The following is a 17,808-nucleotide window of genomic DNA, read 5'->3' as shown; positions in this document are numbered from 1 at the left end:
ATACGTTTTAAACTACGATGCATGTGAGGATCAAGAACTTAAAATCAATTTCTATAGATATTTACTTTGCATTTTCTGTGTTGGGTGCGGCGGCCTGCATAGAAGAGGTTGATAATGTAGTATTATCCAAAAGCTATATTTGCCATACAGAAAGGAAAGAAAAACAAATAAATTATAAATTATAAATAATAAAAATCATAAGTCTCAATGGTTTTCATATTTTCTCGTTCGACTGCCAATTGGTTTCACTTACTTCTGGTGCGCTCACAAATCAACAAATCAAAATTATTTTATATTTTTTTTTTTTTGGGACAAATCATGTTTTTGAACAGGAAACCAAGATGGTGTTGGGCAATGGAAAGGACTTGGACTCACCTCACTGGACAACATGTGCAGTGGCACGCCGAGATTGTCGCCCTCGTAACCGAGGACGGCACCCAGTTTGACGATATAGATGCCGGATAGACGACGCAGGGATTGGAGACGCAGCCGGAGATCGGTCAATCTGGAAAGGGTTCTGGAGCATTTAAAACATTTGCATGGGCCCTTGGCGGTGTATGTTGGATGGAGGGTTAGAATGGGCGGACGAAAGAATTTTGAGTACCAAAAATACAACACAAAATAATATACGCAACAAAAACGGCAACACAAAATTTGTGTAGAGGCAAAAATAAATGATCGATTGATACGATTGATTTGTATATAGTTGAGAAGTAAAAGCTGAAATACAATCTACTAGATCAAATGGTTTACATAAGGATTAGCTGTAGAAGGTTCCAAACGCTTAGTTATCCTTGCGGATATTTTAGTATAATTTGGAAAGAATTTTGATGGGGAAGCTACCGAAAGGGTTTTGGTGGATAGTGCACAATGGAAGGATATTTGGATGGTTAAAGGGCAAGCCGAAAAACTTGATAGAAAATAGAAATAGGAAATAGCACTCGGGTAAATTATATAAAAACGAATACGAATTGGATTCTACAAGGAGTTGGTAGAAAGGGCACAAATTATCTACAGTTTCCCAACGATCATTGCATAAAACTAGTCAAATGAACTAAGAATACCAACTAAAACCATATAACATACAGAATTTAATTGTTTTCCGCCCAACTAACTCTGAGACCCTTCCAGGCCCTAAGCTCAAGCGGCACCCACGAATCATTTCGTTCCGCCCTCGGAACCGGCGCACTGGACACCTTACCTCTCGTAGGTGTGTTGGGATTGCTCCTCGGAGCCCTCGACGGAGCGGAGCAACTGATCGGCGGCATCCTGCAGGCTGACCACTCGAGGCTCGCACCTCTCCAGTTCGGCTCGCAGATCCTTGAACTTCTTGAACTTGCCCTCCAGCACGGAGCGCTCCTCGGTGAGATCGACGGGCTCGGAGGCCTTGATGTTCTGCTCCGTGCGCTGCAGCCAGTCCACCAGCTCATCGATGGTCTGATGGAACTCGCTGTTGCCCATCAGGGCGGTCTGGAGAAGACCCTGCCATTTGGTGGCATTGATGCACACATTGTTCCAGCGCTCGTTGTCCGCCTCCAGTCGAGATCGCAGTTGCCGCGCCTTCTCGGTATCCAAAGTGTGCGTAGCCAAGTGGTCGCCAACCACATTCAACGAAGATATGATGGACTTGTGGCTCTCCAGATCCAGCAGGAACTCGCGGTGGTCCTGCGTGACGTCCTCCAGCAGCTCGATGTTCGAGGGCGGTGCCGACTGGGCCTTCTGGGTGCTCTCGGCGAACTGCAGCCACTGCTCCAGGCGCCACAGATCGTTGTCGATCTGCTGCCAGTTTCGCTGTGTGCAGAGCGGACACGTTAGCCGGCCGACCTCGCTGGAATTGGCCATAAAAGTGGGTAAATTAGTTATGGAACAATCATGGAAGATAGCGACTAAGATGGTAATCGATTAAATGTTAGCTTAGCTTGCCTCGCCAAAGTCCATTGCCTTGGCTTTAAGGCTAACTTAGGCAGTTAGGCTGGTTACTCCCGACCTCTTGCTGTGCGCCACCTTGGAGACTGGCGGCCATTTGTGGTCCGCTGCCAGCTTTTGTCTAGTGGACACCCACATAGAACACGGATCACAGAGCATAGGTGGGGTGCAAACAGCAGGAGGTCGACGGAACGGCCCACCGACAGGTAGTTACACTTACTGGATGCAGTTGTACTTGTAGGATGCAGGTAGGTGGCACCTGGTGTCGTCATGAATGCGCAGGTTCGAGTTAAGCATGGGTAAGTTTACATATTTGAGTGTATTATGCGTGTGCGTGTTTTGACATGTTTAGGAGAAAAGTGGGCAACAGCGAGATGGAAAGCAGTAAAACAATTGGTTAGTCAAGAACAGGCCCAAATCACCAACAGAAAATTTAATATGCTCAAAACTTGCCAAGCCGAACGATATGTTTAAATATAATGTGGACGAACTCAAGTCATCTGCTATAATATAATGCACTATTCAGGATGCCGTTCTTCCCTACTACAAAGTTGTTATGGGAGTATTTGAGACACAAATGGGCAGGGATATACCCAAATATGCCACTTTGACTCCGACAATTCTGGCTTGGCAAGCCTCTTACAAAATATCCCAACAAATATGTAGATAATTGGTGTATAATCCTACCTTGCATTTTGATCGTGCTGCTGTCGCGCCTTCCACTGCGATTGCAGTGTATCGAAGCGCAACGTGAGCTCTGCCACGGTGTCCACCTCGGCAGCCTGGTCATCCGCCTTGCACTCGGTGAGGAGTAGATGGCTGAGATGCCTCACCAGCTCGGTGGAGGACTGGGCGTTGCCCAGCAGCTTGGCGATCTTCTGTGGACCCGGCTTGCGGGTCTTGTCCACCACCGTGCGCTGCAGTTCGTCCAGATTGCTCTGGCACTCCGCGATGGCCGTCTGCAGTTCCATGATGTAGGCATCCTTGGCCGTGATGGAGGTTTCCCTCTGCATCTGCTGGGCCTGGCGCAGTTTCCGCTGGGACAGGGTGTTAACCTGGACGGCGGCATTGGCTGCTTCATTGACCGGCAGCGAGGCGGCTGCCTGTGCCGCTCGGGTCAGCCAAGTGGTCTTGAGGGTCACAATGCGGGTCTGGACAGTCTGCCAAAGGGTGGTATAGGCGGACACAAGTTCCAGCAACTGCTTCAGCTGGGGCTGCTGCTTGGTCCTGGTCTTGGCCTCCTGGGCCAGGTTATCCGCCTGCTGGACATGCTGCTGGGCGTCCTGCAGCTTCTTCTCCAGGCTCTCCAGTCGTTGGAGCACAGCTTTGGGCTGCGCCTTTGAGGTCTGCTGATCCTCCACGCTTGGCAATTGTTCCAGGGCCTTTTGTATGGCATTCAGGGAGTTGGTGGCCTCCAGTTGGGCGTTGTTGAACTCTCGCATTAGCTTGGCATCCTTGTCGATGGCATCCAAGAGGGCATGACAGCGTGGCGTCAGCTGGCGCCACATGCTCACCATTACCTTGGTGGGCAGTGTCAGTTTCTGGATGTTCTCCGGCTCCACGCCAGCGCTCATGGTCAGCTTGGCATAGATCTGCTCCAGCTGGCGAAGATTCACCGACTGGCTTTCCAGCTCCTCCAGCTTGGCTCTCAGTTCCTGCTGGCGCTCCTCCAGCTTAGGCTTGCTGTGGGACTTCTGATCTCGCTCAAAGCCGGCAATTTGGCTTTCCTGTTTTCCCAGCCAGTTTTTGTGCTCGGCAGTGAGCTTGATGAGCTGCTGGAGAAGATTCCAAATGGTCAGGATGCGAGCCTTGCGTTCCGCCGACTGGCTGCACACATTCTTCCAGCGCTGCTCCAGATTCTGAGCTGATGCAGCTAGTCCGGAAGTGTTCACCTGCGTGCGCCAGCTGTCCGCGTCGTTGAGGAGCATCTCTACGAGATTTAGGACCTCGCCCACATTGCTGCTGTGGTGCTCAATGGAGCGCTGGATTTGCTCATGCTCCTTTAGCTTGGCCTCGATCACATTCGGTGTGTAGCTCTCGAAGCTCAGGGGTTTGTCCAGTTGGGACTCCACTTCGAAGAGCCAGGCGCGAATCAGGGCGATTCGCTCCTCCAGCCGGAGAAGTGTCATCTTCAGCTCGCCTATCTTGGTGGCCTTCTGCTTGGCCAAATACTTGAGACGCTGCCAGCGATCGATGAGGGAGTCACTCTGCTGCTGCACCTGGGATCGCACTTCTGGCTCGGAGTAGAGGCTGAGCAGTTCCCTGCTGGTGGATAGCAGCCACTCGCGTTCCTTGTCCCTCAGCTGCAGCTCGGAGTTTACTTGCTGCTCCAGCTGCTTGGCTGCCTGTTCGGGATTCGTCATGGCAGTGACATCAGCCTCCTTTTCCACACGCTGCTCCAAACGCTGCAGCCACTGGGAGATGCGATCGTATCGGATTTGATAGTTGGACAGTAGGGAAAGCCGCTCCTCAATGGAGTTGATCAGGTTGGCCAGCTGGTAGTCCAGATCGGCGTGCTGCTGCCAGAGCAGCCAGTTCCGTTGGCGAATGGTCTTCATGTCGTGGGGACTGATGCACTCCTTGAGCTCCTCCTGGGTCACAGTGAGACTCTCCAGCGCGGAGACTTGGGCACCAAGTTGGACCCTCTGCGCACGTAGGGATCCCAGAAGTTGCTCAATGGCCGCCGGTTGAGTGGGCAGGGATTCGCTGTTGGCATCCAAGAGCTTCTGAGCTGCGCCGAATTCCTGCTGCAACTGGTTCACTCGCTGCTCGTAGCTGTCCGATAGCTGGGTGACGCGCTGCAGGAATCCTTGCCAGGTCTTGAGCGCCGCACGGAGATTGCTGATTCGCTGGCCAATGCTGGCCTGCTCCATTCGCATGGCGGTGGCCAGCGCGTCGTCACAGTGCCTGGCCAGCTCCTGCTGCTGCTCCTGCAATGCCTTGCTCTGCTGTTCTCCCTGCTCCAGCTGCTGAATCATCGCATCCAAGCGGTGCTTCAGGTGGGGCACTCGCTTCAGGTGAATGTAGCGCAGTTGGAGGGCATTGCGCTCCGCTTCCCGTTGACGCAGCCAGTCCAAGAGGGCCGCCAGCTGCTGGCGGTAGGCATTCCAGCCACTCACCCGCCGTTCCAGCTCACCATTTCGCTGCATGATCCGCGAGAGGGTTTCATTGTGCAGGTTGGTCAGTGCCTTGTACTGCTCCGATAGCTCCGATTCCAGTGGCGTTTCGGAAAGCACACTCTGCTGCGAGATGAGCAGGTTCTGGTGAATGGCGCACAGCTGCTGCTGCTCACGCAGGCTGCTGTAATCCTCGGGTATGGCGCAGGACAGGAAGGACTGGACGTGCTGCAGGTACTGCCGCCACAATCGCAGTGCCTCCGAACTGTTTTGGCTGCGGGCGAGTCGCGTGGACAGGCGATGGTACTCCTGGAAGGTGTCCTGGAATATCTTCTGCCACAGGGCCAGAACCTCCAGGATGCCGTCATCATCGCTGCCGGCCACCGATGGCGCCACTTCGCTGTTCTGATGGCGCTCCTTCAGCTGACGCAGCTGCTCTTCCGTTCGCGCCAAAGTCTGGAGATGCGCTCGCAAAGCGGCCAGCTGCTCCTCGCTCTCCTTGGGCGTTTGTGGTGCCTCTCGGGCCATGTCCTGCAAGGAAACAAACCCAAATATCATTATTTATTCATACGCAGCGGTCAGCTCTTAGCATTCTTCGTGCATCGCTAATTGGCCTGACCCCAATATGGTTGCTCGGATGTCTCCGGTTACCATTCGACCGCTGTCCACTGCATGGCTTCCACGACAATGGATTTCGGTGTGGCCCACTGCAACTCTTTCCGCCAACTGGCAATGACCTCATGCCAACGACACGCGCTCCCAGTGGCCAACTTCAATTGTCTGACGGGGGCCAAAGTGGGCGGTGGAGTTGGCTTGGGAGTGGAAAGGGGCGGGGGAACGCCAAACTGGTTGGCATGTGCCATGCAAATGAGCCCACCGTGGAGCAAGGTGGTTGGAAAGTTCCATCAAAAATGCCCAGTTTGGTACGTTAATTTGTTAGGCACTTGCATCTGATCAAAGAAATCGTTTGCTTATATTTTTTGAATGAATCGTTAATCCAACCAAGCTTCCGTTTATTTGCATGGTGCTTGTGATAGAGCTTCATAGCTCTTAAAAAAGCGCTTATCAAATAATTTAGTTTCAGTTATTTCATAGAGTGCTCAGCTTCCGTTCCTTAGGGAAGTGATAAATGATTTGTTTGATAAATAATAGTTTGTTTTTAGTCCACCATAACTTTCCTAACCACAAAGACCAAAGCAAAGGCCGTACATCCTTATATCCCTAAGGTCATCAAATATTTACCATCCTTCCCACAGGGCAAGTGTCAATTACGATTTTATAAGTTTTCACTGAGGAACCGTACTCTAAAAATTTATATTCGCGCCTCTTATCAATCAATAATGATGGGGAGGAGCACTGGGACCACGGTGGGTGGGCTGCCAGCCACGGTACACAAAAACTTTTTCAACTTTTAACCCACTTAAAATAGCATGTCCTTCGTATTGGATTAACAACTACAAGCCACAAGCACAACAAAAACACCTGCCGGCTAATCGGTATACGTTAGTGTGGGAATTTCCACACGCCAAAGCCAAACTGGCATATGCAGAATATCCATCAATTCGACGCCACAATCGATAGCTGGTCAGGATGGCTGGGTCTAATCCCAGCGAGATACACGCCGTGTGCTACCATGATTTCATTGATTTCATTCATTTCGATCCCTCGATCACTCACCTGCTGCACATTGCTGAAGTAGGCCTTGGCCAGAGTCACCTCCTTGTCGAGCTCCTTGCGCTCCTTGTCCTGCGTCTCGGCCACGTTGGCCAGCGTGGTGATGGCATCCTTGCACTCGGCCAACCGCTGGCCCAGTGCGTCCAGCTCGCCCTGCATGAGGGCCGAGGCATCCAGGCCCACATCGGCGGCGATCTTGGCCACAATGTCGCGCAGCTCCAAGATTCTGTCATTCTGGGTCGTCAGGTTGTCTTGGCACACCTGTGCGAATGTAGAGAGATGGAGAGCAAATCAGCTAATGAAGACCAGGGTCCACTCAATTAACACGTGTTTGTTCTCCCAAACAAGTTATTAGTTTAAATGCCCCCCAAACAGCAGTCAGCTATCATCTATCATTCCCTTTGCCATTTGCCAACTATTTCTAATGTTTTCCTTACTTTCTCGCCAGCGAAAAGCTCTTTCTGAATGAAACAAGCCCCAATTACATGGGATGCCCGGCGAAATGTCACTGGTTTATATTTAACTCGACGACGGAAAGTATTTAGCTCAAGCCGGCCGGGCTGGCGTTCCATTTCGTGCCGCAGACCCTTATCAATTGTGATGTCGAGTGCATTTCCCTGCTCGGCAATTGTAATTAGGGCCGCGGTTTTTCAATTCGGGGGAAAAGCGGGTCGCCACTTGCTAAGTTCTCTAATTCTTTGTAATGCGTGCCCTATGATATCATCTGCCAAGTATTTGGCGATGCTTTATCACGGCGCTAGATGAGCAAACAAACGCTTAGGGAAGTGACATTGAAATACCAACATAGATTAAGTATTAAGAAATGGATTTGACTATCTTTCAACATGTATCTTCTTTCGGAGCTCTAGGCATTTGCGGACCTGTTCCCGCTGTTCTTCGACTGCTGATAAAGCTGCTATGTGTGTATATAAGACTACATATAATATAGGAAAATATAGCAGCAGGGTTGATAAACCCTCCTGTGTGAAATGACAGTTGGCTGTCCGAAAATATAATTACACCAACGAGTATAATATAATGACCCTAATGATCAATAAACACAAACGGCGAGCCGAGTATGCGTAAATTTTTTAAGTAAATGCCGCAGAAGAAATCGTACGTCGATGTCGGTTTATTTACCCAAATCATAATTTATGACACAAACACAGCGGACCAAGTTAACTCGCATGTGTACATATACGGCGGAACTATTACGAACCCATTACATTGACGCGCCCAAAAAAATTGATAGGGCGAGCACTACGGAGAAAATCAATGTAATTACTAGGTGGAACACCCGCGGCTCTAGTGGCCAATTAAAGAGCCCCGTTTCTGTCCCAGTTTGCCGCCAAAAGGAATGTGCACAGTCCACCCAAGTTGGCTTCATTAGTGATAAACTATACAGATCCTCCTATCTAGATATCTTAATTTCTCAAAAGATTAAAAAAACTTACAGGAAATGTGTCGTCAGAGTTATGAATACTAAGAATAATATTATGATGTTGAAAAAGAATAACCTGATTATATTTGTATTTGGAATGCACAGATATTAGCCGATTTTCTGTGCCCGTTCAATGGTCTTTTCCGGTTCGATTTTACCCATGTGACAACCAGGTCGTTGGCATCACTGTCGCCCACACGCGATACACATCACTCATACGACCCGTTGCCGGACGGGTCACGGCATTTGGGGGCACACTCACCTTGGCGTGCTGCAGGGCATCCAGGGGCTGCTCCAGCGACTTGACCGTATCCATCTGCTGGTCAATGGAGCTCTTAACGGCCGCGGAGGCGTTGCGGTACTTGTCCCACAGTTCGACGGCTCTTTGGTAGCGGGTTCGCAGCTGCTGCAGGTTCTCGCTGGTGTCATTCCAGGCGACTACCGCCTCCTGGACAGCGGACTCGATCTGCTCCACAATCTGGACATCGCAGCTCTCGATCAGCGGCTTGGCGGCGCCCTTCAGCTCATCGATCAGTTGCTCGCGGTTCTGTAGATCGCCAGCCAGTCCCTGCGTTGGGTTAGTTTACCCGGTTAAAGATAGATTAGTCTAGTTGTATGTGGGATTGCGACCGCGACGGGAGATACGCGCTCGGTTCGAAGTTAACGTCAACTGCGGCCACGATGAACTTGCAACGTAAAGAGCCCCACATGCGGCGGGAGCTTACGAAAAGCTTGGGGAAAGTTCGACGGCGGACAGCTTTTTAACATTACATTCAACCCGAATTACCGTAAATTACATGGGAAGCTTTTCTCGATTTCGAAATTACAACGACTAAATTGAATAATAATGTAACTTTTATTTTAAAATTTGGTTTTAGAATCTAGAAAATATTTTCTCTTGTTTTAATCACAGAACAAGATAGCTGTTTTCGACTCGAATGCCGGAAAATGATTGGTGCGCGTCGCAAAAATGTTGCTGATTTTGTACTGATTTTCCCCTGGGAAAACCAAGCGATAAGCAGTTCCGCTTGGCAGGTAGCGAGTTATGGAACAGGCAGCAAGATACGAACGTATCTGAGATACAAATCGATCCCTAACCGCGCCCGTCAACAAAGTCATAAAATGGAGGGCGGAAAACTTACCTCCAAACGTTCCGTGGCCTTGCGAAGGCGCTCGTAGTCGACTTGACCGTGCACCCGGATGAGCTCCATCATGAAATCGGTTTCCTGCACGGATCCGTGGACCAACTCCAGCTGACGCTCATAGCGCAGCCAGACGGCCAGTCGGCTTCGCAGGATGGCCATAATGTTGGTGCACTTGCTCTCGAGGAAGGCGTGGTCGTCCTGCAGTTGGGAGATGTCCCTCTCCAACTTGACCGGCGAAACGGACATCTTGAGGCGCATGGGCAGGGTGTGGAGCATCTGGCGGATGCGCATGATCTCCTGCCAGCTGATCACCAGCTCCTCGCCGGCGGCCTGGCAATCGGCGACGGCCTTTTCGAGGACATCTGCTCCCTGGCGCTCGGCGGCTTCACATTCATCCAGTATGACCGAGATCTTGGCCTGGTGCTTGCGTTGATTGCTAATGCCCTCCTGGATGGCCTGCAGCTGGTCGCGCAGCACAGATGCACCCTCCAGCTCCTCGGCAATCTGGGTGCTTATCTTGTGGGAGAGCGAGAACAGCTCACCCACTTTTTCCGGCTCAATGGCGGGCTCCTGCAGTCCAATCCTGCCCAGCTCGTTGCCAATGAATCCGACGCGAGTGCGAAGTACTTGGACTCGCTCGATGTACAGGCAGAGCTCCTCCTCGTTCTTGATGACACCCTTCATGCTGGTCATGGTCAGGTAGATCTCCTGCAGCTCTCGCTCCACCATTTTGAGTTTCTCGTCCGCGGGCACATCCTCCGACGACAGGCACTCCACAATGTTGTGCTGGATGAGCTCGATGGCCTGGGCCACGGCCTGCCAGCGATCCTCCAGCTGGGCATGGAACTGCCGCTGAAGCATCTCGTCGGCCAACGGGATGACCTGCAGGGACTTCTCAAAGCTCAGACCCGTATCGGTTCTCACATTATTGTGCAGCTCGAAACGGGCCTTGATCTCCCAGAATTGACGCATGTGCTCGATGGGCTGGTGAGTGGGCTGCGAGGGTATCTGAATGTTCCTCAGTTCCTGCTCCGCCTCGCGCACAAAGGCCTCCAGCTTATCCGTTTGCTGTTCGTACTGCACCCAGATTTCCTTGAAGACCAGAAGGCGGTGAAGGTAGAGAGCAACTTCCTCGCGCAGTTTGAGTAGCACTATCAGTGCCTCATTGGTTTCCTCCACGAGATTGGGCGCCTGCACCAAATGCTGCAACTTGTTGGCGATTCCCGAAAGCTGTGTCATTTTCACATAGTGATGTGAGATGTCATTGCTCAGGGATTGGTACAGGGTGGTATACTGATCGTAGTCCGCGGAGGTTACGGCAGACAGGTCGGGAACTCGTTGCTGAGCCACCTGGAGCCACTGTAGTTCATCCCGCATGCCCTTCTCCAGCACAGTCCAGCGGGAGGCAGCTTGCACCAGTTTGGAGGACCTTTCGGATGCCTTGTCCAGCAGACTGGTAGCCCTGTTGTAGAGCTCCTTGTGCAGCTCCGAGTGCTTCTCGCGGGTCTCACTGTCGATGTTCTCCTCCAGGGATTCCAACATGGCACGACAGTGGCTGAGATTTACGAAGAACTTCCTCTGCTTCTGCACCTCGTTGTTTAGCTGCTCGAGGGAACTGGAAACTATTGGGCTCTCCACCAGCTTGTCGGCCAGAACCGTGATTTTGGTGAACTCTTTGAGGGTCTGCTCGTACTCCTCCGCCAGCGATTGAAGTTGAAGGACGCGCTCCCGCTCCGCCTGAATGTTGTTGGCAATATTCTTGCTGGTCTCGAAGGCATTGTGCACATCCTGCGGCATCTTCTTGCCTGGGAAGTCGCGCTGGAAGGCTCGGGCATTTTGACAGAGCTGCGCAAGCTGCTGCTGTGCCGCCTCATGCTGCTGCTCCAACTCGTCCAACTGGGCTAGTTTGGCGGACAAGGGATACTCCTGATTGATCAGAAGATCGTAGCTCTGCTGCAGCTCGGCCAAAACGGAGGACACGTTGTACAGAAGTGCCTCGAAGCTGTGCCACTTCTCCAGATCATTGCTGTCCTGCACCTGGTTCTGCTGTGTCACCTGCTCCACTGCATCCACATGCTCCTTCAGGCTATCCACGCATTGCAGCAACTCTGGTTCCGGTTCGGTCTTGGACAATTGTCGCTCGAGTTGGCCGACATTTTGCTTGATGGTGCTAAGCTCGTCGTTGAGTTGGTTGTAGTTGTCCAGCTTCTCCTCGGAGGGTCCCTCGTTGGAGTTTTGCCTGATGAGGTACACGCGGTATTCGATGGTTTCCAACCAAGTTGATACCTTCTCGATGACCGTGATCACAGTGGTTTGAATCACAGTCTTGTCACCATTTTTAATGGCAGCATCGAGATCCTGCAGACCTTCGTTGACCTCCAGGATGCGTTGCTCAGTGGGCAGTTCCTTAATCTGTTCAGACAAGGTGGCCAAGTGGAGCACATTGCTCAGTGGAGTGGCTTGTTGGGGCGACGCCTGCTTGAGCTGCTTGATGCGGTCACCGATGGCCTCCTTGGTGGAAATCAGGATTGGCTGCTGGGTCAGTTGCTGTTGTCCCGGATAGTGCTGCAAGCTCTCGCTCATAATCAGAGCCTGGGAGAGTTCAATGGGTGTCTTATCCACACTGGTGGTGGCACTGAACCAAATGTTGTGGGGCTCGCCACTCAGATTGTCCGGTCCCGGGGTGATGGGCACCACCAGCTCCTCCGTGGGTGAGCCCACCTCTTCGATGGTCACCGCTGAGGACGTGTGTCCTGCTCCGGATCGTTTGCTCTGCTGGGACGCAATCAGTACCTTGTTCTGCTCAGTAATGTGCACTGGCAGATCGGGGTACTCATCGTAGACAGTGGTCTTGGTGATTTGAAGCTGAACTCTTTGAGATTTGGGCGCTTCCACATCTTCGGATTCGATGGGAGTCTCTACCACGGGTGTCACATGAGGCACATCTTCAATCTGCTGGTTGGTGGATACCACAATACCTGACTCTGTTAGCAGCTCCGGTGCGATTTCAACGGTCACACTGATCTGTGGCTCCTCTGGCAGCTGCTGCTCCACTTCAGGCACATTCTGCTTCTTTTTCTTGTCCTTCTTGGACTTTTTGTCCTGCTTGGGCAGCTGCATGGTCTGCGTGTATTCATAGACCGTCGGCTCCGCCACGGATGTATCCGAATCAGCGGGAATGGCCACAGTGGTCTTGACCTCCAGTTCGTAGGGCTCCGAGACGGAAATCGAAGTGGCTGTCAGAGAGTTATCATCCAACGAAACGGGTTGCTCATCGCCACGGGGCGTGGTTTGCATCTCACCATCAGCCACCTGCACAAGTTCCACGGTTGAGGTCTCTTCATGGACAGCTCCTGGTTTAATGACTTCCGCTTGTTCCCTTGGCTCCGGAGTGGTTGTCTGGACATGGGTCTCCGTGGTTGTGGTGGTTTCAGTCACGGTAGATTGTTCGCTTGTGCGAACTGGCAGATCGGTAGTCATATCCTTGACCAAATCCTGCACCAGAGATTCCACCACGTCACTGCTGCCTGCCTCTGGTGCGCGAGGAGAGTCCTTTGGAGTGGTCTGCAGCTCCTTCTCGATGGTGGTGGTCACGGTAGTTTGGCTGGAGATCTCTACCGTTTCAGCTGGCTGGCCACTCACATCGGTTTGCATCTCAGTGGTGGATATCTCCACGACCACCGGCTGCTCCTCATTGCGCGGAGTGGTTTGTGCTTCAGTCTCCGTTATCTCAACAATCAGGGTTTGCGATTCATTCTCCTGGTTGTCCGGCTGCACCTCCAGACTCGTCTGCACTGCAGTCTCGTCCAGCTTGGGTTGATGCTGCGGCGAAGTTTGCACGGATTTAATATCCTGTTCGACTTCCGGCTTTTCAGTGGGCGAGGGAACACGCGGTGTTGTCTGTTGTTCCTCGTCCTCGACCAAAGCCAACTCAACCACCTCAGTGGGAATGACCAGCTCAACCATTGGCGCACGTGGCGACTCCGATGATGAGGAAACAACGGCATCCTCCACAATCTTCACCTTCGTGTCAGTCTCAATGCTGGACAAATCGCTATCGGGACTGATCTCAGCAATGGACTCATGACGCACGGCATCGCGTGGTGAATCCTCCGGAGAAACGGGCACATCAGAGCTCACCTCAGGCTCCTTAACGCCAATGGCTTCCGGCTCAGTCTCCTGTTCTTGCTCGAGCTCCTCCTCGTGTTTGGTATCTCTTCTCTTCTTTTTCTTTCGACGCCGCTTGGCGTCGGCGACGGGAGCAGCTGCGGTCTCAATGATGGTCATGCTAACCTTGCCGGTGGTGGGAGATGCGGCATCCTCTTCGTTGGTGCTTTCCGTGCCCAGGACAACCTTCAGCACACCAGCGCCATTGTCCTCCAGAGAGGGTGCTGTGATTTGGAAGGTTTTCTGTGGCGCCGCTGAGGCTGCGGCCTCTCCAGAGATGAAGAGTTGCGTGGCGGCTCGCAGATCGATTTGACCAGGAGCTGGTTGTTTCCCAACAACGAGCTCTTCGGGCTCAACAATGTCAGTGGTTACTTGCTCCAGCTCTGGAGCCACCGATACGGGCTCTGCTGGCGGTGATTTCACTTCCTCCACTGTAACTGGCGGTTCTTGATTCTCTTCAGTCTTGATGGTTGAAATCTCCACCGTCCTCTCCTCCAGAACAATTTCCTCCGGCTGAGCCTGCACATCTTCAACCACCGAAGCTTCAGTCGGAGTTGAAGACTGCTCCTTTAGAGCTGCGGCCAAAGTCTGTTCGGCTTCAAGGAAACTTTGAATGTCAGTCTTGATATTAGATGCAGGAGGCTGTTGTTCATCTGCAGGCAAATTGTGGGCAGGAGTTTCCTCCGGCAATTCTGTGGAGCTTGTGATGGTGGTTGTCGTCTTGGTAATGGTAATACTTCCAGTGGTAATGGCTTCTGGCTGAGTTTCAGCAGCAGCTTGCGGTTCAGTCTCTTGGGGCTTAACTAGATCAGATTTTGTGCTCTCTTCAGGAGGTGATTGTGGCTCGAACTCATAGTGCTCCAGGGTCAATGAGTTGCCGGTTTCTGGACTTGTCGGCCAAATTTCCTCTACTGGCATGGAGGCCTCAGCCTCAACTGTGGCCGCTGGTGCTGCCAATTCTTCGGCGTGCTGGGAGAAGTCAATGTTGGTGGGTTTGAGGTGATGTTCCAGTGGCCAAATCTCGTTGATATCTTCAACCACTGCTTCGACTGCTTCGACTGCTGCAGTCGGCGAGGAGTCGCTGGGCTCGACTACATCCGCAGCTGGAACATGAACGGGACTGGTAGTGGCAACTACTACGGGTTGTTCAACATCTACTTGAGGTGCTGGCAACTCTACTGGTGCTTCTCTAGTCGTTTCTGTTGTTGGTTGTGTCTGTTGTTCTGGTTGTTCTGGTTCTTGTTCTTGTGTGGTTGCGGTTGTTGTTCTTGTGGTGGTTGTGACTTGGGTGGACTCAATATCAAATACCTCTTGCTGCGGTTCTGCTGTCGGCTTTTGCAGATCCGTGGCAACTTCTTCGATTAGAACTCCGGGCTCCTGCATCAGTCGCTGGAACTCCTCCTCGCTGACCACCTTTCCGTCAACGGTTCGCACAATGTTTACGTTGATGTGCGGCGCCGTCTCCTCCTCTGTGATCTCCACTTCCTCGGGCTCCTCGACCACTTCCTCAGTGATGTGTTCCTTTCCGTCGATGATCACCACCCGCTTGATAATCTTGCGCGTCTTGCGGATCACCTTACGGGTCACCTGCTGCACTACTGCTCGGATGGTGCCTTGGGTTTGCACATCTCCTGGCTGCAGTGGAATCAGTGGCGCCTGGGAGCCTGGGGTAATCACTTCTTCGTAAGTCTCAATAGTGGGCTCGGTCTCGAATTCCTGCAGAATCACGCCCTCGGGCTGCGATGAATCCACAACAGCACCACGCGTTTGCTGTGTGATTACTGTGTGGACACTGCCCTCCGCCGGATCGGCTTTGGTGTCCGTGGTGTGCACATTCTCCAAATTAATCTGACCCGTGGAGTGAACCTCAATGTTACCATCCGAATCGCTAATTGTCTCAATCGAGCTGATCTGCTGCTGCTGCACAACTTGCTGGCGGGTTCGGGTTACTTTCTTGAGCACTATGTGCTTGGTGCCATCGGGTCCTACAATCACCTCGGTGGTAGTGTCATCTGGCTCCACGAAAGTGGTCTCGAATGCTTGAGGTACATTTTTGAGGATCAGCTCGGTGGCGCGATCCACATCGCCCTTAGGTCGCTGATGGTAGCGAGCCTCAATCTGCACATCCTCGGGCTCATCGGGCACATCCTTGTTGCGAGTCGTGTCGATCTGGATCGTTTCCTGGCCATGCTGCACCGTTTGCGTTACCATAATGTTCTCGGTGGGCGAACGCTCCTTCTGGGTTTGCAGAGCCACCTCTGCGGTCTCCACAGCTGGCTCCTTGAAGCTGGTCTGCGCCTCCACGGTCGTGGTGGTCACCACCTGAGCCGGGGGCTGCTGCAGGCTGAGCGATGTCTGTGTCTCCACATACACTCCAGTCGGCTTGATCTCCTCTTCGGGCATGGAGCTCGAGTCGATGGTGTTCTCGTTGGACTCGATGGATTCATGCGCCGCTGGATCCGCCGGATGCGCTGGAACTTCTGTTGGTGGCTTGATGAGTGAATCAGCCAGGACACGCTGCCGTTGCGCCTCCTCGCTCTTGGCCTTTCGCAAATCCACGATGCGCTTTTCAATGGTGAAGATGCGCTTGGTGGCCACTGTGACCTGTTCCCGCAGAATGGTAATGATGCTCTGCAACTGCTCCATCAGCGTGTCCGCCAGGGGCGCAACATCGGGATGGGATTGCAGCTGACGCGTCTGTTCCACCAAATCCTCCATGGACTGCTGGCGATCCTTGAGGGTGCGCAGCAACTGCTGGCTCCTCTCCACCTGCGACTTGAGCACCTGCTCATCCGTGCTGCTGTCCGCGTTGGGTTCAAAGGAAGCCAGTTCGGCGGAAACCTCGATGATCCACTGCTCCAGCTCCAGCAGATGTTGCTGGTACTCGTCGATCTCCTGCTGGCGCTTCTTCTGACCATGCATGGCATTCTGAACGAAACAAAGGATTATGAGTATGGGCAGCCATAGACCTAGGTCCCAACCACTCACCGCTATCATGGTGATGCCTTGCTGGGTGCGGCGTAGTAGTAAGTCAATGCGGTCCACGGTGTCGTTGAGCAAACGCTCGGTAGCCGGATCCGTGGGCAATGTCTTTGCCTGGTTCTTCAACTCGATGGCGTCCCTTTCGTGTACTTCGAGATTGCTCTGGATTAGCTGCACATCGGGCGTGTAAAGTATGGGTTTCAGAAATATGTGGTTTCCAATATGTTTATATATATAAATCAACGTAACATAGTACAATTCGATTTTGGGCCTACAAAAATGTACTAATTAGACAGCCAAAGGTACGACCACTACAACTGGGACAAAACTAACAACTGAAAGGTATTCTGTTGGCACAAAAACAGCCTGACAAAAAATGTACGATTCTTTATGGAGTGATGCGATTGAGTTATTAAAGTTCTCCGACACACGCCAGCATCCAAAATCGTTTACAAAAGTTATGTACAAGGTGTGAGTAGATATTTAATTGAAATTAATCTAGCTACGCTGAGTACATGCCGAATCAAGCATCAAAAGGTGGTGTTATTTCGGCCTTAGATTAATATTATTAATATATTATTACCTTCAATCCGTGCAGCATGCCATCCAGGCTGCTCTGGTTCATGTTGGCGATGCCATCCTCGACGCTCGAAAGCGATTGGAGCAGTTCGTCGAGCTCTTGCGTAATTAGATCCTATGGTTTTGTGAGTGATATGTTGTTGTTGGGGAGACGGTGTAGAAAGGTGTTAATATTAATAAAGATTGCAATTTTCGAGGATTATTGCTGGAGAACGCAATTGATGTAAATATTTGTGGCCGGCTTCTATACACATACAACATATGTACATGAAGTAGAATAATTATATGAGGTATTTATAAAATACAAATGAATGCAATGCACAGCCATACAAGAAGATGTATTCCTTTTTGGGGGAATGCGAATAAATGCTTTAAAAATAACACTAGCTCTAAGACTTAACTTCGTTTAAAGTAACGTAACACATGCATTTGGCATAAATAGTTATCTTATTTTAAATGGCAGTAGGCGGATAGACAAAAGTACCAAAATATGCGGCTCGTACTGGCGGTCTTTAGCTAATGTTGTATAAATGTATGCAATGGCAAAGAGACTTACTTTCTTTTGTTATATTTACAAATTCAGAATATTCCTCGAAATAACTGTTTTCAGATTGGTTTTCCTATTCTTACACACACTGGCACTAACAAAAACATTCAGATTCTTGAAATATTTCTGCGGGTTTCGCAGTCAAACTCAACGCGTTCATTGCACACTGCAGACTAAAAATTCTAAAATGAACGGGTACTATTTTCGAGCAAGTAAGACGGCCTGCACCGC

General features: G+C 51.4%; 1 protein-coding gene across 3 annotated transcripts in view; it reads right to left on the bottom strand.

The window, feature by feature from the left end:
* The window catches only part of LOC6541299 (nesprin-1), a 105,338-nt gene that overhangs the window by 2,017 nt on the left and 85,513 nt on the right, over positions 1–17,808 (bottom strand). For 2 of the 3 annotated variants that reach the window (XM_015159854.2, XM_015159848.2), the window contains exons 18-26: positions 17,035–17,145; positions 16,458–16,622; positions 9,300–16,397; positions 8,420–8,725; positions 6,720–6,977; positions 2,614–5,573; positions 1,202–1,828; positions 376–517; positions 66–133 (exon numbers count right to left, since the gene is read on the bottom strand). In XM_015159854.2, coding sequence (XP_015015340.1) covers positions 66–133; positions 376–517; positions 1,202–1,828; positions 2,614–5,573; positions 6,720–6,977; positions 8,420–8,725; positions 9,300–16,397; positions 16,458–16,622; positions 17,035–17,145 — 11,735 coding nt within the window. Of the gene's footprint in view, positions 1–65; positions 134–375; positions 518–1,201; positions 1,829–2,146; positions 2,186–2,613; positions 5,574–6,719; positions 6,978–8,419; positions 8,726–9,299; positions 16,398–16,457; positions 16,623–17,034; positions 17,146–17,808 lie in introns of all 3 variants that reach the window. The other variant, XM_026978388.1, reaches the window with a different exon arrangement.

This window comes from Drosophila erecta, unplaced genomic scaffold, assembly GCF_003286155.1.
Source record: "Drosophila erecta strain 14021-0224.00,06,07 unplaced genomic scaffold, DereRS2 tig00000055-arrow-pilon, whole genome shotgun sequence".
In the NCBI taxonomy this organism is placed as follows: domain Eukaryota; kingdom Metazoa; phylum Arthropoda; class Insecta; order Diptera; family Drosophilidae; genus Drosophila; species Drosophila erecta.
Note: the sequence above shows the minus strand (reverse complement) of the source record. Positions and strands in the feature narration are given on the sequence as shown.